This window comes from Rhinatrema bivittatum, chromosome 4, assembly GCF_901001135.1.
Source record: "Rhinatrema bivittatum chromosome 4, aRhiBiv1.1, whole genome shotgun sequence".
In the NCBI taxonomy this organism is placed as follows: Eukaryota; Metazoa; Chordata; class Amphibia; order Gymnophiona; family Rhinatrematidae; genus Rhinatrema; species Rhinatrema bivittatum.
The window spans coordinates 84,976,860-85,004,477 of record NC_042618.1 but is presented as its reverse complement, the minus strand read 5'-3'; the positions used below and the strand labels follow the sequence as shown (position 1 = coordinate 85,004,477).

General features: G+C 44.5%; 1 protein-coding gene across 1 annotated transcript in view; it reads left to right on the top strand.

Moving 5' to 3' along the window:
- Positions 1–27,618, top strand: part of FCF1 (FCF1 rRNA-processing protein) — a 75,832-nt gene that overhangs the window by 39,099 nt on the left and 9,115 nt on the right. The window contains exons 5-7 of the mRNA XM_029598431.1: positions 2,022–2,094; positions 9,392–9,479; positions 9,616–9,710. Coding sequence (XP_029454291.1) covers positions 2,022–2,094; positions 9,392–9,479; positions 9,616–9,710 — 256 coding nt within the window. The remainder of the gene's footprint in view (positions 1–2,021; positions 2,095–9,391; positions 9,480–9,615; positions 9,711–27,618) is intronic.

Here is a 27,618-nt window from a genome sequence, read left to right as displayed (position 1 = left end):
AATTTGAGGCCGAGGTCTGTGAGGAGCTGACATAGAGGTGTGAGATAAATGTTGAAAAGGGTGGAGGAGAGGGAGGAGCCTTGTGGGACACCTTGAGACAAGGGATAGAGTGTGGAGTTGGCGTTTCCTATCTTGACGGAGAACTTTCTGTTAGATAAGTAGGATTTAAACCATAGTAGGGCTAGGCCTGAGATGCCTATTTCGGATAGCCGGTTGATGAGGAGGTTATGGTTGATGGTATCAAAGGCAGCTGAGATGTCGAGTAGGGCGAGGAGGTAACAGTTGCCTCGGTCCATGCCTATGAGTAAGTGGTCCGTGAGGGAGAGCAGGAGGGTTTCTGTATTGAGGTATTTACGGAAGCTGTATTGGGCTGGATGCAGAATGTTGTTGCTTTCTAAATATTCTGTAAGTTGGATGTTTACAATCTTTTCCATAATTTTGGATAGGAAGGGCAGGTTAGAGATAGGGCGGAAGTTAGCGGGGTCTTAGGGTCTAGTGTTGGTTTTTTTAGGAGGGGCTTGACAATAGCTTGTTTAAGAGCATCTGGGACAGAGCCTGAAGAGAGGGTTCTCAAGGGTTGCTTTTCTGAAGAAATGGGGAAGGTGTGAATTGGTTGTGCTTTGGGTGTAGGTATGGGGAGCTGAGGATACAAAGAATTTGCTGTCTCTGAGGAAGACTGAGAAGATGGGGGAAGGGTATGTCTGCCTGCTTCTAAAAGCACATGGTTTGAAACTGCTGTTTTTAAACCTTTTTTTTCTACCATGTGTTCAATGGCTTCTGTACATTTTTGCCAGATTAATCTTAGCTTTATGGGAGCTCTGGGAGCCGTATGAAGATAATTGCCGATTGAAATCCAATTCTGGGTATTTAGAGTTCCAGACTCCATGGAATACCAAGGGCAACGGCAAGCTATTTCACTTATTAATTTTTCTAAGTCCCCCAGGCTGACTTGCGCTATTTTTCTTCTGGTGATGAAATAATGATTATTGATGATTTGCTGCAGCTTCCTGGCATGTAGCCTCTGCTGTATAGTCAAATCATTGCCCATGCTTACGAGTGTGGGGAACAAACTTGCTGAGAAATACTTTTAAAAATTACTAAGAAGTACTTTTTGTTAAAAATATTACGATAGCAAATCTGTTGAACGGTACGTACCTTTAAGCTATGACCAGCCGAAATAAGCATGGAGTTTATCATCACGTCCGGGCGGTCACCAGATGTAGGAGTAATGAAGAGGCATCAGACAGTTTTCATGGCAGGCAGGAAGAGGGAGAAGGCAAAGAGGCAAAGAGGGTTTGCCCTCACGAGCCTCTTCCTTTTATTGTACATTCATACAAAGGCAGATGATGTGTCATTATATGATTGGCTACTTTCTCATAGCAACAGAAGAGTCATTACACCATTGGCTTTGGCTCAGGGGGTGTGCACGGATCATATCATTGGCTGCTGAAATCTATACCTCCTGACTTTGTCCTGCCTCTGACTAGGGAACACCCAGCCCCTCCCCCAGGAATTCAGGGCCAACAGGTATCCTTTCCCAGGCAGAGACTTAAGCACAAGTGATGCTTTTATTCAGGCAAATGTCAGGGAGAAGGGAAGTTAGTGTTTAAACCCTGAAATGGCTTGCTGGCAAGCGCATATTTCCCACACATAATAGCAAAACTATGCTATATACAAAGAAATAAAGGTATTCAGTCTTCATGTTTGAGCAAATTGCTATTTGTGAATTCTACTTTCCGTAGTTTACATGCCCACAAATTATTTTTTGTACCCTAGAATTCTGGACAGAGTTTTGCCCTGTTAATTCTCAAGTACTGATGCTAATTGAAATAAGTCCTTTGACAATAACAACCAGATTTTAGCCAGGCAAAAATAAATTGTAACTCTTATTAAGATTGATCAGAGGAGTTTAATTGATCAGCCTCAGCTGTTAGAACATCTGCAGGTCCTTGCATCCTGCTCACATATGCCCTTTCCATCTTGAGTTTAGTAATGTTTCAAACTGTCTTATATCCATGCAGGTGTCCCCTGTATTACAGACTGTGTGATGGCGGAAATTGAGAAGCTGGGACAGAAATACCGTGTGGCATTGAGGTAGGCACAGAAAACTTCCAAGAGTCAGTCATGATGAGTTTAGATACTATAGAATGTGTTTTTTTGCTTTCTATTCGTATTTCTTATTTGGTCTTCTACGAATGGGGTGGGAGGTATTTAGCCACAAGAACTATGAAATTACTTTTTTAAAATGGACATGTTTTCACAAAAAGTATTTTACTGTCAGCCACCTAGGGTAACGTATAAATCTCAAAATAAATAACTCAAAAGTTCCCTACATAACTAGAAATAAAGGTATGTAGTCTTGTGTTATTTATTTATTTATTTATAATTTTTGTATGCCGGTGTTCCTGTATGACACACAAATCACATCGGTTTACATTGAAACAGAGAATAAGAATTCGCCCGGAGGCGGTACATGGAACATAGGGTAAAAAACTTGGACCGGGGAAACTATTCTGGTATAAAATTATGAATTATAACAAAACAGAGATCAGTATAAAGAAAACAGTACCCTGATAATGGAGCGTAGAAGCAAAAATGCCACTTGTGTGAGTAAACAATCAGAGATTTGCTACAGTGTAATAGTAATATGATACATCGTGTCTAGAACGACCTTAATTAGTTCATAAAGTGAAAATAAGCAGAGGAGCTTGCTAGCTGGAAAAGAACCCAGGGCTCTTGCTAGCTGGAAGCGAACCAGGGGCTCATGAGCCTGGAAAAGCTTGGCCAAATAGCCAGGTTTTAAGTTTCTTTTTGAATAACGAATGGCAAAGTTCTAGTCTGTCTGGCAGGAGAGCGTTCCATTGTGTGGGGCCTGCTGTAGATAAAGCGCGTTTCTGAAGTGAGGAATTTGCTGAGGAGGCATAGAGTGTGCCTTTATATGCTCCTCTGATGGGTCTGATTGATGTGTGAAGACGCAATTGGGAAGCTTAGGTGGAGCGGGGAGATGTTGTGAATGGCTTTGTGGATAATTGTGAGAACTTTGAAGAGGATCCTGTGTTTAATGGGCAACCAGTGGAGGATCTTAAGGATGGGGGTAATGTGTTCTCTTTTGTTAGTTTTGGTAAGGATTCTGGCAGCGGAGTTCTGAACCATCTGGAGAGGTTTGATGGTGCTGGCCGGGAGACCAAGCAGGAGCGAGTTGCAAAAGTCGATTTTAGATAGTATGATGGCTTGTAGAACCATACGGGAATCGTTGAAGTGAAGTAGTGGTTTCAGCTTTCTAAGGACTTGCAGCTTGTAGAAACAGTCCTTAGTGGTGGTGCTTATAAATTTTTTTAGGTTAAACTGATTATCTAGAATGACTCCTAAATCTCTTACATGAGGAGATTGATTTAATTTCGGTGTGGTTGAAAGGGAGGGTGTCAGTTGTGTTGAAAAGCTCGTTGTTATCATCTTGAGAGATGATTAGGATCTCCGTTTTGTTGTTGTTAAGGATGAGGTTGAGGCTGGAGAGCAGATGATTGATCAGTTGCAAGCAATTGTTCCAGTGAGTCATGGTTTTATGTAAGGATTCTGTGATCGGGATGAGGATTTGTATATCGTCCGCGTAGAGGTTGTGCGTCAGTTTTAGATTGGTGAGTAGCTGGCAGAGCGGGAGAAGGTAAATGTTGAACAGGGTCAGAGAGAGGGAGGAACCTTGGGGGACACCCTGGTTGGAGAGGACCGAATGTGACTCTTTTTATTGTTTATCTTTACCTTGAAATGTCTATTAGACAGGAAGGACTTGAACCAGCTGAGGACTGTTCCCTTTATGCCTATGTCTGCCAGACGCTTTAATAGTGTCAAAGCCCGCGGAAAGATCTAGTAAGATCAGGAGATATGGTTGTTTTTTTCCCAGATTTGTTAGTATGGTGTCTGTAAGAGATAGGAGGAGGGATTCTGTGCTTAATGATTTGCGAAAACCGAACTGGGAAGGTGCGAGAATGGTGTTTTCTTCCAGGTAATCAGATAGTTGCTTGTTAACTATCTTTTCCATGAGTTTGGTGATCAGAGGCAGGTTAGCTATTGGGCGGAAGTTAGCTGGGTCCGTAGGCGACAGATTCGGTTTTTTTAGTAAGGGTTTTAGAATTGCTAGCTTAAGTTGGTCAGGGACTAGATCTTGAGTTAGAGAGCAATTAATGATGTCTGCAATTGGCTTTGAGATGGTATTCCTTATGGGGATGAGGAGGTTGGTTGGAATTGAATCCAATGGATGAGAGGATGGATTCAGTTTTTTGAGGATATTTTCTATCTCAAGAGCTGATGTGGTCTCGAAAGTTTCAAAACTCGTGTTTCGTTGAGGTAGGGTAGCAAGCGAGAGAGGGGGCAGGGGATTGGGTGTCGAGAGGGGGACTGTCAAGTTAGCAATTTTATTCTTGAAGTATTCTGCTAATTCAGTGGCTTTGTTGAGAGCTTGGTCGTCCGGGATGCTCGGAGGGGATGGTTTGGTGAGTGCTGAGACGTATGAGAATAGTGCTTTCGAATCGAAGATGAAATGATGTTTTGTTTTTTTTTTGAGAAAAAATCTCTTTGTTCTAAGTATAGTATTCCTGTATGCATTGATGGTGGATTTGTATGTAGCTAGCGTTGTGGTGGATGGGTATTTTCTCCAAATAAGTTCTTTATTTCTAATATCTTGTTTGAGCGACTTCAGTTCTGGGGTGAACGAAGGTTTCCTGTTGTCTGGTGAAGTTTGTACTACTTTTGTGGAGGACGGGCAGGTTGTGTCTGCAATTTTTTTTAGTAATGTTGCACCAGGAGGAGGTGGCTGCGATTGCATCAGAAAGCTCGAGTTGTGTTAATTCTTTAGAGAGATGGTTGATGAGGAGGTCTGAGGAGCAAGGTTTCCTGAATTGGATCATGGTTTTCGGGAAAGAATGGGGAGGATGCTCTTTGATCTCGAAGGTCGTATTAATGATCTGGTGATCCGTCCAAGGGACCGGCGAGCAAGTGGGCGAGATGCATTCATTGATGAAAATGAGGTCCAGCGTGTGGCCTGCTTTTATGGGTAGGGCTTTTCATAATTGTGTGAATCCCATGTAACTGAGTGAAGAGAGTAGTGTAACGCAGTTCGGGGATTGTGGTGAGGCATCAACATGCATGTTGAAGTCTCCCATTATAATGGCAGGTTTGTCAGGGTTGATATATTTGGCAGTGAGTTCAGTGAGGGGTCCGAATCTAGTGTTCCTGGCGGAGCGTAGATTAGGCCAATTTGTAGGTGATCGGATTTGAAGAAGGAGAGTTCTATGTTTGAAGTTGTGTTTGAATGTTGTAAGGTTAGGCCTAGTCCTTTTTTTGCGGCTAAAAGAATCCCTCCACCCCTTTTTTTGAGTCTAGGGATGGAGAAAAGGTCATAAAGCTGGGTGGGAAGTTGGTTTGTTAGAACTATATCAGTGGGCTTCAACATGTTTCTGTGATTGCATAGATATCTGGATTGACTTCAATGAGATAGTCGTTTAGAATATGTGTTTTTTTCGTAAGCGATTGCGCATTAAATAGGGTTAGAGAGAGTAGAGATAGGCCTAGAAAGTGTGTAATTGGCGAGATCATTATTGGAATTAGCCTTTGTTGATGGATGGTGGGAGGTGAAGAAGATTTAGCTTGAGGTCTGCGTTGTTTTCTGATAGGAATAGTGAAGGAACCATAGAGACTGTGGTGATGTATGGGGATTGCGAATCCCGGTAGCATTTTGATCTAGATGTGCGGTAGGGGGTGAGTTGAGTGCTGGATGAGTGCTGGGAGAAGCTGGGTGCGTGTTGGGCGGGGGTGGAATCGTGCTGGGCGGGGGTGGATGCGTGCTGGGCGGGGGTGGATGCGTGCTGATAGTGGCTGGATGCGTGCTGGGCGGGGGTGGATGCGTGCTGGTAGTTGCTGGATGCTAGCTGGGCGAGGCTGGATGAGAGCTGGTAGTTGCTGGATGCGTGCTGGGCGAGGCTGGATGAGAGCTGGTAGTTGCTGGATGAGAGCTGAAAGCGAGTAGGAAGAAGCTGGTAGCAATCGAATGTAGCAATGCTGAGGCGAGGCTGTCTAACCAGAGAAGGGCTTTATGTCCTGATTCCTGAGGCACACAAAGGGGCGCACTAAGGGGCAGGCCCCTTAGGTCACACTCCTTCGGGCATGCGACGCCGCCGGGATTGTGCTTGAATTTAAAGGGACCGAGTCCAGCCTCCTATTGGCCCGATGCTTGTTTCAGGGGCGTGGCTCCCTCCCCGTGAGGCTTCCTGTGCCTGGAGCGGCTTTGTTTGGGGTTTTTCCTGTTTTCCTAATTCCCCTGTTCGCCTCCTGTGTTGCATAAATGTTTTCTTTCTTACCTTCTCCAGCCCTCACCCTTTAGAACCTTATGTGATGCAGACATGCCAGGGGATTTGTCTTGTACGCAATATTAGGGATTTGGAAACCTGTCTGCTACTGTGCACCTCGTTTCCCCCTCCTCCACACCTATCAGGGCCAGCAGTGCTACAGACAGTTCTCTCTACTACCTCCCTTACCCACACAATCCGAATAGTTCAGAAAAGACCACGTGCTTTATCCACAGAATTATACTTCATTTCATTTAGAAGAAAATAAACAGTTCATGTCTAAAGTCCTTGCTACTTAGCATCAGTTTATATTAAACAAAGATCTGCATCATTAATGGACTGAAACATGCCGGGAACCTTAGCCTGCTTAGAGTATTAATAAATGTAACTAGCTTGCTAGCCCCACTCCACCGTGGGAGATTCCCTTCTATTTATCTCTAGAGCAGCCTCTGGCTGGAGATCTTGGGAACTGTCTCACGGTAAAGAGCTTGCTTTCTTGGTCCTGGTACCAGCTGGGCTGAGGAGGCAGCTCTCGGCTCTGGGACCAATCCTGGCTTCGTGGCAGGCGGCCGGATAAGCAGGGCTCTCTTTCTCTCATCTCCCCGGACACTCCCAGTCCTCTATCTCCTCAACACTGGAAGAGGGCAAGGTGTTGTCTCCATGTCATCTGGTTCCTCTTTTTTTCTTTCTTCTTTGCCCTTATGACAGCTGATGAATATGCATAAAGTTAATGCATAGTCATGCATTTTAGGTCCCTTCCCTTCCCTTTTTCCATGGGGGGGGGGGGGGGACTGGACTATGACCCATCACGTCTTGACCATCACTATGTTGCCATGTCAGCAATTTTCTTCCTTTCAGCTGCGCCTTCCTTTTCTATGTGGGGTTACTGCTGCTGACCGATGAATTGTCCTTGGACAGACTGTGTTTTCTGCTTTGTGAGAATAAGTTGTTTTTGTGTTGCTGCCGACTTTTTAGCTTTTATTTCGACAGTTTATTTATTTTTTATTTTATTTATTTAAGTTTTTTATATACCAACATTCAAGACGGTAGTCCCATCATGCTGGTTCACAAGAAACAGGGGTGCAATTATAATAAACTTTACAATTTGAACAATAGTGCAGAAAAGCAGTTACATATAACAGGGAAATCAATAACTTGGAGTGAGAAGGAAATGAAGATCAGATAATTATATATATGTATAAATAACATTGTAAGAGGTGGCTATTAACGCTATTACTAGCGAAGCGTGTTGATTGATGGGAGTTAAATAATGTTGGAGTTAGGAAAGGCCTGCGTGAACAGCCACGTCTTGAGTCTTTTCTTGAATGTTGAGATGCTGGGTTCCATTCTAAGATCCGGGGGAATGGAGTTCCATAAAGTTGGACCGGCTGTGGAGCATGCCCGATCTCTAAGCGTGATGTGTCTGGTAGTTTTGGCTGGAGGTACTTGAAGTGATCCTTTGTAAGCATCTCTTGTCGGTCTTGTTGAATGGTGTAATCGGAGGGGGATATGGAGATCGATTGGAGCTAATTGATGGATGTTTTTGAAAATGGTGAGAATGGCCTTGTAGATTATTCTGAAGTGGATGGGCAGCCAATGGAGGTCCATCAGGATAGGGGTTATGTGTTCTCTTCTCCTGGTGTTAGTGAGTATACGGGCGGAGGCATTTTGGACCATTTGCAATGTTTTGGTGTGTGATGAAGGGAGACCAAGCATGATGGTGTTACAATAGTCCAGCTTTGCGAAAATGATTGATTGTAGAATCGTTCTAAAGTCATGTGTGTGGAAGAGAGGTCGTATTCTTTTCAGCACTTGGAGCTTATAAAAGCAGTCTCTGGTGGTTATTGTCAAGCTGGGTAGCATTGTTGAGGCTGGCAAAGTTTTTCTCTAGTTTCTCTCTGCTGAGACAGGGTTTCTCTGCCAGAACATACAGGTCAGCATCCTGTGTTCCTTCTGAGACCCATTCATATTTTGGTGCATACTAGGGTAAGAACATAAGAAATTGCCATGCTGGGTCAGACCAAGGGTCCATCAAGCCCAGCATCCTGTATCCAACAGAGGCCAAACCAGGCCACAAGAACCTGGCAAGTACCCAAAAACTAAGAAGATCCCATGCTACTGATGCAATTAATAGCAGTGGCTATTCCCTAAGTAAACTTGATTAATAGCCGTTAATGGACTTCTCCTCCAAGAACTTATCCAAACCTTTTTTGAACCCAGCTACACTAACTGCATTAACCACTTCCTCTGGCAACAAATTCCAGAGCTTTATTGTGCGTTGAGTGAAAGAATTTTCTCCGATTAGTCTTAAATGTGCTACTTGCTAACTTCATGGAATGCCCCCTAGTATTATTCGAAAGTGTAAATAACCGAGTCACATCTACTCGTTCAAGACCTCTCATGATCTTAACGACCCCTATCATATCATATCTATAAAATATAGAATTCTCTATAAATCTTGTTCTATCATACACAAATCCATCTACAAATCCTCCCCTCTCGACCTCAGATTCCCTTTACAATTATATTCATCTTCCCGTCCGTTGAGAGCCGCCCAAAAAGGCTCTCTTAAAACACCTCCAATCAAAGCATTCTCAAATAAAAGAGCCTTCTCTACAGTCTGCCCGAATCATTGGAACTCTCTCCCTTCAGAACTTAGACTTGAACATTGTCCAATTACTTTCAAAAAAAGACTAAAGACTTGGCTCTTCACCCTAGCCTATGCCTAATACAGACGTAATCCTTCCTACATACCTGTTGCACAACCATCGACTTAATCTCATAATATTCTAGTCTCATTTAATTGCCTGTTACATGTATTGACTACCAATTTATACTAACTCTGTTACTTAAGGATTTTAAGTCATTACGAATTTAATTGTTTCTATCCCAGTTCTTATCTCCTGTTCTTTGTAAGACTCTCGTCAGTCATTTCAACTGTTGTCTGTAAACCGAAGTGCTTAGTGATTTTATCTCTAGAACCTCGGTATATAAAAAATGTTAAATAAAATAAAATATCTAGTTTCTCATAAACTATTCTTGTCTGGGTGCAGGATAGTCAAGGACCCAAGGTTTGAACGCCTGCCGTGCACACACAAAGGAACTTATGCTGATGACTGCTTAGTGCAGAGAGTCACTCAGGTACAGATTTTCATTCCATTTCATTTGATCTTGAAAGTTGATTCTAAGTACGTGAGAGGCCATAGGGATGGCATTGTTGCTGGGAGGGTCCACGTGGGATTAAGGACATAGAGCTCATATATCTTTCTTTTCATAGCATAAATGCTACATCGTGGCCACAGTGGACAGAGACCTGAAAAGGAGAATCCGGAAGATCCCTGGAGTTCCCATCATGTATATTTCAAACCACAGGTAATGCAGACAGGTCTTCGGCATTTATACTCTGTAAGGACTGGAAGAGAGCAGATGTAATGCGTCTGACACTGATGTCTGAGAAAAGGTAGAAACCAGAAAGGAAAAATGTTTCTTCAGGAATAGAGTTGCTGCAAAAGTTCAGAATTTGTGACCAATACCCTCTAGAGTTTGCTTTAAAAATCATTAGATAAATGAGACATTTACATATAAATGTCTTAATTTATTTTTTTTTTTAATGTAAAGTTTATTAAACAGTATTAACATCCACAGAACCATAGCAACTGTGTACACAGACATTATTAGGTAAAAAACAAATACATGTACAATTATGTCTTTTATGTATATGAAAGTTACCAATAACAGCATACCAAATACCACTTAAATGCAATCCACTGCACATTGAGGTAAAAAGCTAGGACATTAGGGAGAAAGGCAGGTACCATGCACATATAGCACCACCAAAGTCCGCGCTCGCTATAAGAATGATAATGTATGGAACTAGAACAAATAAACAATTGTCATATGATACCGCAACTGAGTTGGGATGTCAGATTTGTCCAGGATTGGTACAATACTAGATCTGAAAAGGTATCGAAGGTACCAGCTATAGAAGACCAAATAGCAAGGATCTTCAGGGAAAGGCAGGCTAGCTAGCATTTATGAGCATATCATGCCTCCAAGTAAGGTATGGCTGCCATATCCGCTGAAACGGCAATTGCTGTTTCCGCTTTTGAGCCGTTATCTTGGACATGGAACACATTGCATCAAGTTTCTGATAAAGAACTTCCTTATCCGGTACCCTTACCTGATTCCAAGCAGCCGCCAAAGTACAGCGTGCTGCTATACAAAATTGATTAACCAACTTACTCTCAGCCGGGGAACCATCCACGGATGCATTGAGTAAGCCCTGTGTGGGAGTTAAAGTAACCTCTTTGTGTAGAGTGAGGAGAATTACAGCCATGACATCTTTCCATAGTCTCTGTACGTGTATACACTCCCACCACAGATGGAGAAATGTGCCTTCCATGCCACACCCTTTCCAACACTGAGCGTCCAATCTGAGGCCCGCTTTATGTAGTCTAGAGGGAGTAAGATGCCATCTAAGTAGCACTTTATATCCATTTTCAGTAAGAGAGGACGCAATAGAACTACGCTTAGTATTTAAGAAAATCTGGTCCCACTCCTCATCAGCCAGTTCCCGACCCAACTCAGACTCCCACTTATGGGTGTAGGCCGGTTTCCCCGGTAAGGATCCCTGCAGCAACAAATATACCTTTGACAATCCCCCCTTTATGCGGTCCGCCAAGTCACACCAGCCCTCAAATTGGGATTTACCCTTCTGAAGTTCCACCAGAACTCGTTCGTGAATCAGGAAATGTCGTATTTGATAATAATAATAAAGATGTGAGGAGGGTATAGAGTATGTCTCCTGAAGTTGGGAAAAGGACAACACATTATCAGGAGTACATATTTGACCCATAGTGGTAATCCCCTGCAGCTTCCAATATTGAGCATAAGTCGAGTCCCATCCCGGAGAGAAACGAGTATGGTGATATATGTGAGTGTGAAAAAAATATCGCCGGTTCCCTATGATCAAATGCTTCCATTTGTCCCAGCACTGGAGAGTCGTATGTAGAGTAGAGGTTAGAAGTCCCCCTATTTTTAATGTCGATCTAGGTTGCCAGAGGAGAGCTGGGAGGGGTGTAGATCCCAATATAGTTTGTTCAATGACCACCCAGCTAGGTTGCTCAGTTTTTCTATACCAAGAGAGTATACAACTAATTTGGGCGGCAGCATAGTACCATTGTAAATTCGGAACCCCCATCCCACCTCTCAATTTGTGTCGATATAAGGTCGCTCGCGCTACTCGAGGAGGCCTCCTCTTCCAGAGGAATGCAAAGAAACGTCTCTGCCATTTTTTCAATAATGCTGTCGGTATTGGGATTGGTAGCGATTGAAACAGGTAATTGAATTTAGGTAACACTGACATCTTTAAAATTGCTATGCGTCCCGTCCAGGTAACAGGGAGATTATCCCAGATATCTAAATCTCGGAACACTTTGGCCACTAGTGGGACATAATTCAATCTAAATAGATCAGTTAATTTAGGCCCGATAAAGATGCCTAAGTATTTTATCTTTGCTCCTGCCCATTTAAAGGGAAATTGTTGTTTCAATAAAGAGACCTGGTCTGGAGGTAAGGAAACATTCAGGACCTCTGATTTGTCAAGTTTCAAGCGAAAGCTGGACACGGAACTGAACTCCATAAGCTGGGTGACCACTCCCGGAAGGGACTGTGCCGGATTGGTTAGTGTAAATAAAATGTCGTCCGCGAAAAGCGACAACTTATAGTCCGACTCTCCCACTCGGACTCCCATAATTGTACTCATTTCCCGAATTTTAGTGGTAAAAGGTTCCAAAAACAACGCAAATAATAGGGGAGATAAGGGACAGCCCTGTCTAGTTCCCCGCTCAATTGGAAAAGGAGCAGAGTATACTCCATTGACTTTCACCCTAGCCCGTGGCCGGTCATATAATTTAAGAAGCCAATTAAGAAATTTGGGGCCAAAATTCATTTTTTCCAAGGTTTTAAACAAAAATTGCCAATGGACCATGTCGAATGCTTTTTCAGCAACGACCGCCATCAAGATCGCCGGGATCTCAGTCCGTGTCACTTGCCAAATAAGGTCCATAATTTTCCTCACATTATCTGCTGCTTTTCTCCCTGGAATAAATCCGGCCTGATCCGGGTGCACCAATTTGTTCATAACTGAATTAAGACGAGTTGCTAGAATTTTCGCGAGTATTTTCAGGTCTATGTTTATCAGGGAAATTGGGCGGTATGACCCACACTCTGTTGGGTCTCTCCCGGGTTTGGCCAGTATGGTTATGCCTGCTACGTTTGCTTCAGAAGGTAAAACTGCCTCCCCCTGCAAGTCATTAAAAGCTGCCTCTAAGAGGGGGGTAATCTGAGTGACAAACTTTTTGTAAAATGACCCCGTATACCCATCCAACCCGGGAGCTTTATGCGGTTTAAGATCTTTAATAGCATGCATTATTTCCATGGGGGTAACAAGGCTCTCAAATCGCAGCCTTTCAAGCTCTAAATGTCTTAATTTGTTGCTGGAATGGATTCAGACCAGAGACTAGATATTCCTAAGACAGGAGGTTGAGTGAAGCTTAAGTTCATAACCTTCAAATATTGTGCAGATACTCTGTATTTGGATTTTATGAAATTGATGCAGTACCACCCAGCACTCCTGATTGCTTATCAGATGGGATGGAATCGCAGGGAGGGCTAGCTAGGCACATGCATGTCCTTGCATAGTGAAAGCAGCACCACTGAGGGTGAAATGGGATCAGCCAACACTGCAGTTTGAATGTGTGTTGGAATTTGGGATGGGGGGAGAGAAGGAATGTCAGAGAGGGTGGAGGGACCCCTCTCTAGTCCACTTAGATCCCAAAATCAGTCATTCTTCTTCCTGTACTCTCTCACCCTCATCCCTGAGAAACTGTCTTGTATATAAATACCTATAGTACCTGAATGTTATCCACTTTGGTGTACACTTGCTGGCTTTAAATATGTCCTAGTATGGCATTCCATATTCCTGGCACTGTTCATATTTCAATCACACCCAACAGCTCTCACACACCGAGTGTACTCCAGGCACCGAAATGTAAAAAATATAGCAAAATACTGGTATAGCAAATGTTGCTTACCTGATGTAACAGGTGTTCTCACAGGACAGCAGGATGTTAGTCCTCACAAATGGGTGACATCGAGGATGGAGCCCACCACGGAAAACTTCTGTCAAAGTTTAAACAGAACTTTGACTGGCCCCTACTGGGCATGCCCAGCAAGGCACTGACCCTGCAGCCAGCAGGGGTCTCCCTTCAGTCTGATTTTCAAAGCTACAGGCAGTGCCTAGAAAGTAAAAACAAAACAAACCCAACACCGCGGGGTGGCGGGCGGGTTTCGTGAGGACTAACATCCTGCTGTCCTGTGAGAACACCTGTTACATCAGGTAAGCAACATTTGCTTTCTCACAGGACAAGCAGGATGGTTGTCCTCACAAATGGGTGAGTACCGAGCTGAGGATGTCCTGACGTGCACCAAATGCACCCAACGACGTGCAACAGGCACTACAACTGGGGTGGAATTTGGTAAAGGGCATCCGCACCCTACCGGGAAGGTGGAAGGGTGTTGGTACATCACGTTGGAAAAAGGTTACGCAAGACAGATTGGCCGAAGATGGAGTCCTGTCTTCCAGCTTTGTCCAAACAATAGTGGGCTGCAAAGGTATGGAGAGAACTCCAGGTTGCAGCCCTGCAGATGTCAGGAAGCGGCACCGATCGAAGGTGTGCCACTGACGTCGCCATGGCCCTCACAGAGTGTGCTTTAACACGGTCTTGAAAAGGAATGCCAGCTTGCTGATAGCAAAAAGAAATGCAGTCCACCAACCAGGAGGAAAGAGCCTGCTTACCCACAGGATGTCCTAACTTGTTAGGATGAAAAGAGACAAATAATTGAGTGCTCTTCCTGTGAGCAACTGTACGGTCTAGATAAAAAGCTAGAGCTCGTTTGCAGTCTAGGGTATGCAGAGTCTGTTCCCCGGAGTTGGAGTGGGGCCTGGGAAAAAAGATAGGTAGTATGATGGATTGATTAATATGAAACTCAGAAACTACCTTAGGTAAAAATTTAGGGTGAGTGCGGAGTACCGCCCGGTCCTGCAGGAGCTTAGTGTAAGGCGGATAGGTAACTAGGGCCTGCAATTCACTAACCCTGCGAGCTGAAGTGATAGCCAAAAGGAATAACACTTTCCATGTGAGATACTTTAACTCACAGGAGTGCAGAGGTTCGAAAGGAGGTTTCATTAGACGACCAAGAACCAGGTTAAGGTCCCAAGATGGGGCCGGAGGACGTAAGGGTGGCTTCAGATGGAGCAAGCCTTTAAGAAAACGGGTTACTAGGGGTTGTACTGAAATAGGGACACCCTGTACACCTTTATGGAAGGCGGCTACCGCACTGACATGCATTCTGATAGAAGAGGTTTTAAGACCTGATTCAGAGAGATGCCATAAATAGTCCAAGAATTTGGAGATTGGACAGGAAAGGGGATCAAGGGACTGAGAAGTGCACCATGATGTGTACCTTTTCCATTTGTATGAGTAAGACTTTCTTGTGGAAGGCTTTCGTGAAGCTATCAGGACCCGAGAAACGGAATCTGAAAGGTTGAAAGGCTGAAGGACTAACCTTTCAACATCCATGCCGTCAGGGACAAGGCTTGGAGGTTGGGATGGAGGAGGCATCCGTCGTTTTGAGTGAGCAGATGCGGGTCCTTTCCCAGAGGAATGTGCCTGCCGATGGAGAGATCCTGGAGTATTGGAAACCATACTTGGCGTGGCCAGTAAGGTGCTATCAGGATCATGGTTCCCCCGTCCTGGCGTAGCTTCACGAGAGTCTTTGACACAAGAGGAAGTGGAGGGAATGCATAGAGCAGACCGGTTGTCCACTTGAGGGAGAATGCATCCCTCGGCCGAGAGTGCTGGCTCCGAATGAGAGAGCAGTAATCGTCCACTTTGTGGTTCTGAGGGGACGCAAAGAGGTCTATGCGGGGAGAACCCCACTTGTGAAACAGAGAGGTCGCTACCAGAGGATCGAGTGACCACTCGTGCGGTTGGAAGACACGGCTCAGCTGGTCTGCCAATACATTGTCTACTCCCGGCAGGTAAGTGGCCCTGAGGTACATGGAGTGGGAGAGGGCTTCCGCCCAGATCTGCGCAGCTTCCTGACACAGAAGGAAGGAGCCTGTGCCTCCCTGCTTGTTTATGTACCACATGGCCACTTGGTTGTCCGTCTGGATTAAGATTATCTGATGGAATAGATGATCTTTGAAAGTTCGGAGTGCATAGCGGATTGCGCGAAGTTCCAGGAAATTGATCTGGTGTTCGGCTTCCTCGTTGGACCATAACCCTTGGGTTTGAAAGTCGTCCACATGGGCTCCCCAACCGATGTGAGAAGCGTCGGTGGTTAGGATTACTTGCGGATCCGGTGGAAGAAAGGGTAAGCCCTGAAGGAGGTTGACCTGAGTCGTCCACCAGGTTAAGGATAGGCGCAGCGCTTGTGTGACTGTGACTATGGAGGACAGAGGCTGAAAAGCTTGAATCCATTGGTGTCGTAGAGTCCATTGTGTTACTCTCATGGCTAGTCGGGTCATGGGAGTGACTTGAACCGAGGATGCCATGTGTCCTAGGAGAATGAGGAACTGGCGAGCCGTGGCAGTGTTCTGAGACTGGAGCTGGCGAGCCAGGGATATTAGGGTGTGGACCCTCTGAAGAGGAAGGTAAGCCTTTGCCTGCAAGGTGTCCAAGTCTGCTCCAATGAAGGATAAGGTTTGAGACGGGACTAAGCAAGATTTCTCGTAATTGACGAGAAACCCTAAGGAAAGGAGTGTTTGAATTGTCAATTTTAGGGAGGATTGAGCTATCTGTTGGGTGGAGGCCCTGATTAGCCAATCGTCCAGGTATGGGTAGACGTGGACACCTTCCTTCCTGAGGAATGCTGCTACCACTACGAGACATTTGGTAAAGACTCGTGGGGCAGAAGCTAGACCGAAAGGGAGGACACGGTATTGATAATGGTCGTGGCCAACTAGAAACCGCAGATATTTGCGATGGGATTGTGTGATCGCAATGTGGGTATAAGCGTCCTTGAGGTCGAGAGAGCACAGCCAATCCCCTCTTTGTAGCAGAGGGAGCAGCGCGCTTAGGGTTACCATTTTGAACTTCTCTTTTTGAAGGTATTTGTTGAGGGCTCGAAGGTCCAAAATGGGACGTAGTCCCCCCGATTTCTTTGGTATTAGGAAGTATCTGGAATAGAATCCCTTGCCTCGTTGAGAGGGAGGAACGGGTTCTATAGCATTTGATTGCAGAAGAAGAGATACTTCCTGTTGTAATTGAGCCAAATGGGTGGATAGACTCCACGCTTGAAGAGGCGGGGAGTCTGCCGGAAGAGTTATGAAGTTGAGGTGGTAACCCTGTGCGATAATTGTTAGCACCCACTGATCTGAGGTGATCTGCAACCATGGTTGTAGAAAATGGTACAGTCGACCTCCTACAGGGATGTCCGGAAGAGGGGTTTGGCATGTGTTCCCTACAGGGGAGTCAAAGGCCAGCCGCAGGCCCAGGAGGAGGGGCTACAGTAGGCCTTTGTTTCCTAGGCTGACGCGGCTGAGGCCTAGTAGAGGATCGAGCTGGACGAGGCCTGGCCGATGGAGGGTAATAACGGCGTGGTCGAAAGAATGACTTCTTAGAGTCTTTCTTTTGCGGTTGCTTGGAGGTCAGCTCAGGTGGGACAGATGAGAGTTGTTTCAACGTCTCATGGTGGTCTTTTAACTCCGCCACAATCTGCTGAATTTGCTCTCCAAACAAATTATCGCCTAAGCAGGGTAAATCAGCAAGACGATCCTGAACCTCTGGGCGAAGGTTGGATGATTTTAACCAAGCCCAACGTCTGGCTGAGATGGCTGTGGCTGAAACTTTTGTGGAAGCATCGAATATGTCGTAGGCAGTCCTAATCTCGTGCTTCCCTGCCTCAAATCCCTTGTGAAGAAGGGCTTGAAGCTGCGGTTGGTATTGGTCTGGTAACGTGTCAGCATAGTCTTGCATCTGCTTAAGGATGGCTCTGTTGTACTGAGTCATATAAAGTTGATATGAAGCTATGCGTGAAATCAACATAGCTCCATGATAGACTTTCCGTCCAACACTATCTAGGAACTTGTTGTCCCTGGTAGGCGGGGTAGAAGAGTGTGGCTTAAGACGCTTGGCCTTCTTCTGCGCGGACTCAACCACAACAGAGCGATGATCCAGTTGAGGTTTTTGGAAACCTGGTGCTGACTGGACAAGGTAGGTGGAGTCAGCTTTTTTGTTAACTGGGGACACTGATGAAGGAGATTCCCAGTTTTTCTTGAGCAGATCCAAAAACACCTGGTGTATAGGGATGGAAGCGATGATTTTTGGAGCATCCAGAAATTGAAGGAGTTCCATCATCTGGTGTCTGTCATCAGCTTCAGATTGTAGTTGAAAAGGTACAACTTCTGACATCTCTTTCACAAAATTAATGAAAGATAGATCCTCAGGAGGAGATCTTTTTCTACTCTCTGTAGGAGATGGAGGCGAAGGCAAATCCGTGTCAGAAGATGTATCATCATCATCACCCCAGGTATCGTAGGGATCAAGTGGGGTTTGTAACCCTGATGGACCTGGCTGAGGCTCTAAAGGCATCGATGGAAACCGAGGTGGAATCGGTGCCGTAGGTGGAACCAGAAATGGCATCGATGGCTTCGGTGCTGTCGATGGAATCGGTGCCTGGCGTGGAATGGATGGAACCGAAGGATATATCGGTGGAGATATACCAGAAGGCACCGATGGAACCACCCCGGAAGGGGGAATCCGGAACGGTGTTTCTCCTGCCGATGAAAATCCAGTCGGAGACGGTGGTGTTGTCGATGGCACTGGAATCACCGATGGAAGGGCCGTCATGAGCGCCTCCATACGGCTCAGTAGCGGTGCTAGCGCTTGTATCAACGGCTCGGTGGTCGGTTCCCTCCTCGGTGGCGAAGCCGGTGCCGGTGTCGGTGCCGGGGGCGGCACTGGAACCGGTGCCGGAGACGGTGCCGATGGAGGTTGCAATTTCTTCATCGCTTTCTCGATGGCCTCCTGGACCAGCCGGTCCAGTTCTGCCCGGAGACCAGGGGTAACCATACCCGGCTCGACGGGAGAGGGAGGCTGAGGCAGGGCCGGAGGGACCACCGTAACCGGTGGGATCACGGCCCCCGCACCCCGGGAGGGTGAGGGTTTCCTCGATGCCTGCGAACGAGACGTGGAGGGTGTCCGGTCTGTTCGCGGCTTCTTTGTCGGTGGCTCGGCTTGAGCAGAGGTCGATGGCTGTGGATCCTCGACAGGCCGAGATTTGTGCCGTCGATAGCGGTGCTTTTCCTTCCGATCCCCTCGCCCATCCGGGGAAGGGACGGGAGTCGACGGCCGAGAAGCGATCGATGGCGGACGGTCACCGGAGGGTTGACGATGATGGTACAACTTCGGTGCCGGTTCCGATGACGTCGATGCTATCGATGGCGTTGGGGTGGGTGCATGGAAGAGGAGCCCCATCTTCTCCATCTTGGCTTTGCGACCCTTGGGTGTCATTAAGGCACATTTGGTGCAAGTCAGGACATCATGCTCACTACCCAAACACATCACACAAACCCTGTGGGGGTCTGTGATGGACATAGTCCGGGTACAATCCGGACAACGGCGGAACCCCGTTGCCATGGCCTGAAGCCAAAATTTAGGCTGGGGATCGGTAAGTGCCAACAGGCCTCAAGGGCCAAATTCGACGGTAGTCGATGGAAAAAGGCAAAAAACTTACCGGGTTCCGTAAGATGACTAAAAATTTGTCGAAGGGAGACCCCTGAGGGGCAAATTTTCTTAGGAAATTAATTTCCAAATTCCTGTCAGGAACGTGGTTAGAGAGCTCCTTTCACCGCGTGGCAACTGCTGCGCGGAAAAAAAGAAGACTGAAGGGAGACCCCTGCTGGCTGCAGGGTCAGTGCCTTGCTGGGCATGCCCAGTAGGGGCCAGTCAAAGTTCTGTTTAAACTTTGACAGAAGTTTTCCGTGGTGGGCTCCATCCTCGATGTCACCCATTTGTGAGGACAACCATCCTGCTTGTCCTGTGAGAAACCTGGTTTCTCCTTTAAATACCTTTAGTCCAGCTATCATACCACAAAGGGCTAAATAATTTTGTAAGACCACTACTCATAGGGTCAAGGTATTTTACCAGATTCTTTTTACGGTTATAGGTCCGTTTTGCTTTATATATATTTTTTGTGAATTTTTTAGTAATTTTTTCTTAGAAATTTTTCCATAAGTTTTCATGAATTTTCCTTTCCAAAATGATGAAAGCTCCAAAAGATCACAGTTAAAGTTAAAGTCAACGTAATTGGCACAGTCACTTTTTTAATCCCAATAACAAAACGATTTCCGCAGTGATACTCATCTGCACAGCCCAACACGATCGTGTTTCGGACCCCCACTCTTAAGGTCCTGCTTCAGGGGAAAAGACTTCCATGTTTATTCCGTGACATTCCCAGGGCAATCATCAACGAATCATTTTTTCTACTCCAATAGCTGTAGCCATCCAATGTTACAGATGCGATCCCGGCTTGGGTTCGCCTTTCTTTGAACCACAGCTCTCAACTGGATGCCTTTTCAAGAACTAACACCGGAGACAATACCCTTATTAAATAAACATACAGATGCTTACTGTGACTCCAACATCGCTCTAAGCTTCAACGGCAAGAGGAAATGTGGAAAAAAGGATTTGCAATCACAAAGAGGGGAGTAGCTGGCTTGTTACGGCGGTTACTACCCCAAACCAAATAAGCCTAATACTTCACTTTCCAAGCATATACAGCATAGTTCTCTGCTTCAACGGCAGGGGAGAAGAAAAGAGGGTTCGCACTCACAAAGCGGGGAGTAGCTGGCTTATTACGGCGGTTACTACCCCAAACCAAATGTGCCTGATACTTCGCTTTCGATGCATATCCAGCATGGCTCTCTGCTTCATGGCATGGGAGAAAGGCTGATACATCAAGCATTTCCAGCATAGCTCTCTGCTTCAACAGCAGGGGAATAAGAAAAGCTGAGGCTTCACGCATATCCAGAATAGCTTCAACTGCAGGGGAGAAGAAAAAAAAAAAGGATTCGCACTCACAAAGCAGGGAGTAGCTGGCTTGTTACGGCGGTTACTACCCTAAACCAAAAGGGCCTGATACTTCACTTTCAATGCATAACCAGCATGGCTCTCCGCTTCAACGGCAGGAGAGAGGAAAAACAACCAATAGGGGCTGTATGACATAGTCTGGGTAAAGGGAATAAACATGGGTGTAGCTTGCTTATTGCAGCGGTTACTACCCCTACTACCCCTAACTAATCAAGCTAGGTATTTCACTTGGATGCAGCTCCATCACTGCTCTCTACATTAATGGTGGGGGTGGAAGGGAAATAGAACCAAGAGTTAAGAGAAAAAGATAAGTATGAGAGAAAAAAATGTGTGAAGCTTGCTGGGCAGACTAGATGGGCCATTTGGTCTTCTTCTGCCGTCATTTCTATGTTTCTAAGTTCCTCCTACAAGAATATACCCCGATAAATCGAACTCAGTCTCCAATCAGGTCGGGTTATTTCTTAACTTCCTTTACCCTAGGTTTCTTTCACGTCGTGCCTTAACGCGTACAAACGTTACATAGACATTTTTTTCATTTGGTTATCATCCCTTGAGGATCTTCAAATTTTTTTGTGGTGGTTTAATGATTTGGATCCCCATCTTCAGTTTACTGCTCATTATGATCATAATCAGACATCCATTGCCTTTTTGGATATATGGGTTAGGCGTGAAGGTAACAAGCTAAGTACAACTTTGTACCGCAAAGATACGGATCGAAATAATTTTCTGCGGTATTCCAGTTTCCATCCGGTCAGATTGAAGGATGGGTTACCCATTTCTCAATTTCTTCGCCTACGGCATATATGCTCAACTGATGCAGAGTTCCGCATTCAAGCATTGGACTTGTTTGAGAGATTCGTTCAACGAGGTTACCCAAGATCTGTATTAAAAAGAGCCTTTAAAAGGGCTCTGTTTGCAAACAGATCCTTACTGCTACAGTACCAACAACGACCTTTTTCCCACCGATTGACATGCACTCTAAGATATTCTGCTCAAATCCAGGCAGTAGTAAATGTGGTCCGCACTCACTGGCAGGTGTTTGCTTTACATGAAGTGTTTCAGACAGGTCCAAGATTCGCGTTCTTTAGGGGCCAAAATGTGCGGGACATGGTGGTTCATTCCACCTTCATCTCGATGATAGAAAGCACGGGAACTGGGTCCCATCGACCATGTGGATATTGTGATATGTGTGCCCTCTCTTGGACTGGTGAACAGTGGTGTGTACCACATTTGAATATGACAGTAAGGCTTAGGTCTTCGACAACATGTGAATCTGAGGGTCTTATATATGTTGTTCAATGCCCGTGTGGCTTGATCTACGTGGGGAGAACGAAGAGAAGAATTCGCACTCGACTAATAGAGCACAGAAGCTGCTTAAACAAGTCTAAAATGGCGACCCCACTAGTACAGCATTGTGTACAACATGAACATGGCTTTTCTGATATACAATGGCTGATTGTGGAAAAAATACGTCCGAACTGCAGGGGTGGAGATATCCAATATCGCTTAAATAGACGAGAATTTTACTGGATTTATACATTAAAATCAATGGACCCATAAGGGCTGAACAAGAAAATCAATTGGTACTCCCTAATTTAAAGCAGTTCTGGTGGAAAGGTGGAATGATGTGTACTCCCCAATTGAAAGCCATCTTGGTGGAAAGGTGGAATCATCTGAGATTGGAAAAGATGATATCATTGCAGTGCACTGTGTATGACTTGGTAATTCTGATCGGGATCCCCTCAATTTAAAGAAAAGATTGGTGTGAGAGTGGACGCACACTGACGTGGTGGAGAATTGCAGTTATTTAGCTGAAAGCGGTCTAAGTATTTATTTATTTATTTTTAATTTTTATATACCGAAGTTCTTGTAGCGACTACAAATCACTCCGGTTTACATAAAACAATGAACTGCCCAACAGAGAGCGGAGCTTTACATAGAACAGTAGAACATATGGAACAATATAACTAGATGACAATTTAACATAGTGATAAATAAATATTATAGTTTAACTGGTAATACTAGATGACAATTTAACTAGATGACAATTTAACATAGTGATAAAATAAATTATAGTTTAACTGGTAATACATAAAAATTATATTATTTAATATAAGCAGTATAACTATTTAATGTAGAATAAAGGCGTATTAACAGTGCCAAATATATATATAGAAATGAATTTTTTGAACTCAAAGATAGTTGTTCCGTTGCAGAGTCTTAAAAAAGGACTTGGTGTGGTGTCCATGATTAGGAGATACCTAATATATAGGATGTCTGTCCGTCAGAGTAGAATTAAGCGTCTGGGAAGGCTTGTTTGAAAAGAAAGGTCTTAAGTCTTTTTTTGAATTCTTGGTGACTAGTTTCTAATCTTAGATCTGGGGGAAGCATGTTCCACTGGTGGGGGCCTGCTGAAGAAATCGCTCGTTTGCTCAATGAAGATTTTATTTGCGGAGCATGCAGTGTTCCTCTGTATGCGCTTCTGATTGGTCTGGAAGACGTGTGCGGTTGGAGTTGAGAGGTTAATGTGATGGGAGCTAGTTTGTTTGTCGCTTTGTGGATGATAGTGAGTACCTTATAGAGTATCCTTTGTTTAATGGGAAGCCAATGTAGATTACGAAGGATTGGGGTGATATGATCTTTTTTGTTAGTGCTTGTTAGTATTCTAGCCGCTGAATTCTGAACCATCTGTAATGATTTGATAGTGTTGGTGGGTATTCCTAGAAGCAGGGAGTTGCAATAGTCGAGCTTAGAAAGAATGATGGATTGTAGTACTAGCCTGAAGTCGGAGAAGTAAAGGAGGGGTTTAAGTTTTTTGAGGACTTGCAGTTTGTAAAAGCAGTCCTTTGTGGTATTATTTACAAACTTTTTTAGGTTTAGATGGTTGTCTAGCCATGCTCCAAGGTCTCTGACGTCAGGTGAGAACGTGATATTTGCGTTTGGTAGAGAGAGGCTGGAAGAGATTGTGAGTGGATCCTGGGAGACAATGAGCATTTCGGTTTTATTAGCATTCAATACTAAGTTGAGGCTTGAGAGTAAATTTTTAATAGGCTGAAGGCATTCGTTCCAGTAAGTGATCGTTTTTTGAAGGGATTCTGTAATCGGAAGAAGGATTTGTATGTCGTCTGCATAAAGGTAATGAGAAAGCTTGAGGTTTGAGAGTAGATGGCAGAGAGGGAGGAGGTAGATATTGAAGAGGGTGGGTGAAAGTGAGGATCCTTGCGGGACTCCTTGCTCAGTAAGGATTGGATGCGATTCTTTGTTGTTTATCCTTACTTTGTAGAATCTGTTGCTTAAGAAGGAATGAAACCATCTGAGCGCTGTGCCTTTGATCCCTATGTTGGCTAGTTGGTCTATTAGAGTAGAGTGTTTACCGTATCAAACGCAGCAGAAAGATCTAGAAGAACCAGCAGGTAGGATTGTTTTTTCTCCAGATTAACTAGTATTGTGTCCGTGAGAGATAGTAGGAGCGATTCGGTGTTTAGGCGTTTTCGGAAGCCATATTGAGCCGGGGATAGAATATTATGTTCTTCCAAAAAATCTGACAGTTGCTTGTTGACAATTTTTTCCATCAGTTTGGCGATGAGTGGTAAGTTTGCGATGGGTCTGAAATTAGCTGGGTCTGATGGGGAAGCGTTTGGTTTCTTTAGTAGTGGTTTCAGGATTGCTAATTTTAACTGGTTAGGAACTAAACCTTGAGAAAGGGATGTGTTGATAATTTCTGCAATTGGTTTTGAGATGGTGTTTGGTATGGCGATGAGGAGATTTGTTGGTAATGGGTCTGATGGGTGGGAGGAAGGTTTGAGTTTTTTGAGTGTGTTTTCAATCTCCAGTGAAGAAGTGAGCTCGAATGAATCCAGGCTTGTGTTTAGTTGTGGCAAGGCTGTGAGATGGTGTGTAAGGGTAAGGCTGTTGGATGTGATTGATTGTGTAAGGTTGGTGATTTTTGTCTTGAAGTAGTTGGCTAGTTCGTTTGCTTTGTTGAGAGCTTGGTGGTCTGGGATAGTAGGAGGAGATGGTTTAGTTAAAGAGGAGACGTACGAGAAGAGAGCCTTTGAGTCGAAAATGAAGTGGTGTATTTTTTTTGCATAGAATTCTTTCTTTGTTCTAAGGATGGTAGTCCTGTAGGTGTTGAGGAGGGATTTGTAGATGGCATGTGTTGAAGCGGTTGGGTTTTTTCTCCAGCATTGTTCTTTTTTTCTAAGAGATTGTTTTAGGGATTTAAGTTCGGGTGTAAACCAAGGTTTTCTATTGTCTAATGTAGGTTGTATAGTTTTGGTTGTGGTTGGGCAGATTTGATCTGCAATATTGTTGTTAATATTGATCCATGAGGTAGTTGCAGTTGTTGCGTCTGTGAGATCTAGTTGGTTTAATGCTTCGGACATCTTTTCGCTGAGTATGTCTGGGGAGCATGGTTTCCTGAAATGGATAGTGGATTTGGTAGTGGTTTGAGGAGGTGGGATGTTGATCCTGAGGGTTGTTTGGATGACTCTGTGGTCTGACCATGGAACTGGTGAGCAAGTGGGGTTGGTATGAATGTTAAAGGGTTCGTTAATAAAGATGAGGTCCAGAGTGTGGCCAGCCTTGTGGGTAGGACTGTTGATAATTTGAGTAAAGCCCAAATGGTTGAGTGAGGAAAGGAGTGTTTGGCAGTTGATGGATTGTGGAGCAGCATCTACGTGTAAATTAAAGTCTCCGAGGATTATAGCAGGTTTGTCGGCGTTTATGTGTTTGGCTATAAGTTCAATCAGTAGAGAGGGATCTAATTCTAAGGTTCCTGGTGGTGCGTAGACTAAAGCTATTTGGATTTGTTCGGATTTAAAGAGGGAGAATTCTATTTTATTGGAGGAGTTGGTAAGTTGTAGGGTTATATTAAGTCCTTTTTTTGCTGCAAGGAGGAGTCCCCCACCTCTTTTTTTGGGTCTGGGGACAGAGAATAAGTCGTAAGATTGTATGGGCAGCTGCTTTGTGAGTACAGTATCTGTGTGTTTTAGCCATGTCTCTGTAATTGCACAGATATCTGGATTGACTTCTATGAGGTAGTCACTGAGGATGTCCATTTTTTTGGAGAGAGACTGAGCGTTGAATAGTGTTAAGGTAAACAGAGAGAGTCCTAGGAATTGTGTTATCGGTGAGATCATTATTGGTAAAAGTCTTTGTTGTCGTGCGATGTGCTGAATTGCAGGTTTTGTGTGCTTTCTGATATTGTGCCAGATTTTAGGTATGGTGTAGAGGTGCATTATTGTGGCTCAATTGGTTGGGAATAATGATGCAATATTGAAAATGGTGTTCTAAGTTTTAGACAAGCTGGATGATATTACAGTAAACTAGAAATCTGAGACAGTTAAGAAGAAAAAATAAGACCTGGGTTTCTACAAGGATTGGGTATCTACGATTTATAGGATCTGAATAATTTAAGGAAAAGGTTGTTATGAGTGGTTTATAAATAGCTTTTTCGCCGTGAGCGAGTGTTTGTAAGCGGACTGGATAGGAGACTATGTGGATTTTAAAAGACTGACGTATACGGACGTGGTGGAGATTTGCGGTTAAAACACGACGTGATAGAAAACAAGAAACTTGTGGCAGTCAAAAAAAACAAGACCTAATTGAAGACAGGGATTCGTCCATCATGTGGGGGCGAATCCAGGGTAATTATTTGACATCACTTCCGGTCTCACGTTAAGGCACAACGTGAAAGAAACCTAGGGTAAAGGAAGTTAAGAAATAACCCGACCTGATTGGAGACTGAGTCCGATTTATCGGGGTATATTCTTGTAGGAGGAACTTCCGGTGTTAGTTCTTGAAAAGGCATCCAGTTGAGAGCTGTGGTTCAAAGAAAGGCGAACCCAAGCCGGGATCGCATCTGTAACATTGGATGGATACAGCTATTGGAGTAGAAAAATGATTCGTTGATGATTGCCCTGGGAATGTCACGGAATAAACATGGAAGTCTTTTCCCCTGAAGCAGGACCTTAAGAGTGGGGGTCCGAAACGCGATCGTGTTGGGCTGTGCAGATGAGTATCACTGCAGAAATTGTTTTGTTATTGGGATTAAAAAAGTGACTGTGCCATTTACGTTGACTTTAACTTTAAATGTGATCTTTTGGAGCTTTCATCATTTTGGAAAGGAAAATTCATGAAAACGTATGGAAAAATTTCTAAGAAAAAATTACTAAAAAATTCACAAAAAATATATATAAAGCAAAACGGATCTAAAACCGTAAAAAGAGTCTGGTAAAATACCTTGACCCTACGAGTAGTGGTCCTACAAAATTATTTAGCCCTTTGTGGTATGATAGCTGGACTAAAGGTATTTAAAGGAGAAACCAGGTATACTGGTATTTTGCTATATTGTTTACTGTTCATATTTCCCCATCATTATGCAGAAATTAAGAACGACCCCTTGAGTTGATATGGACACTCTCATCCTGCTATGCCTACTGTAAAACAAAAAAATAAGCTTGGATGGGAGTGAAGGGGAGAGAAATCGTAGAATTTGAAATCCTGGTTCCCTGTACGTACCAGGATCAGTCCAGACAGTGGGTTGTGTCTCCCTTCCAGCAGATGGAGTCAGAGAAAACCTTGAAGGGTGCTCTCTTATAGCCTGGAGCGCCCTCTGCGTCCCTTCAGTATTTCTCTGACTCCAGCAGATGAAGGTTGCAGAACATGCGGTTCCCCACTTCAGCTACAGCAGGATAGAAGTTTAGATTTCTCTCTCTCATTCCTTCTTAAATTCTTTCACTGTCTGGATGGATCAAGTTTAAAAAAAAAAATGGGTTTCTGGCTTCTCAGTCACTTCCAAACTTGCAGGCAGAACTGGTAGCAGTGTTACCTGGCATTTTTCAGAGTAGATTTGGTAAGGTTTTGTAATTTTTCCTTCTCTGACTTCCAGGGGTGAATGTTGGTAGTCCATCCTCTTCCTAAGGTGATTAGATTGACAGATCCTCTGCAGTCCGTGGCAGTTCCTCAGGGTCCACTGCATCTCCTCAGAGATCCTCCTGATTCAGGGTGGTCCCCCAGCAGGATCCTTCAGGATGATCTGACTTCTCACAGGCACATGGAAGGGGATGACCCTAGGGTTTTACACCTGTTTCAGAGGGATGAACTTGATCCTCTCATCCTCC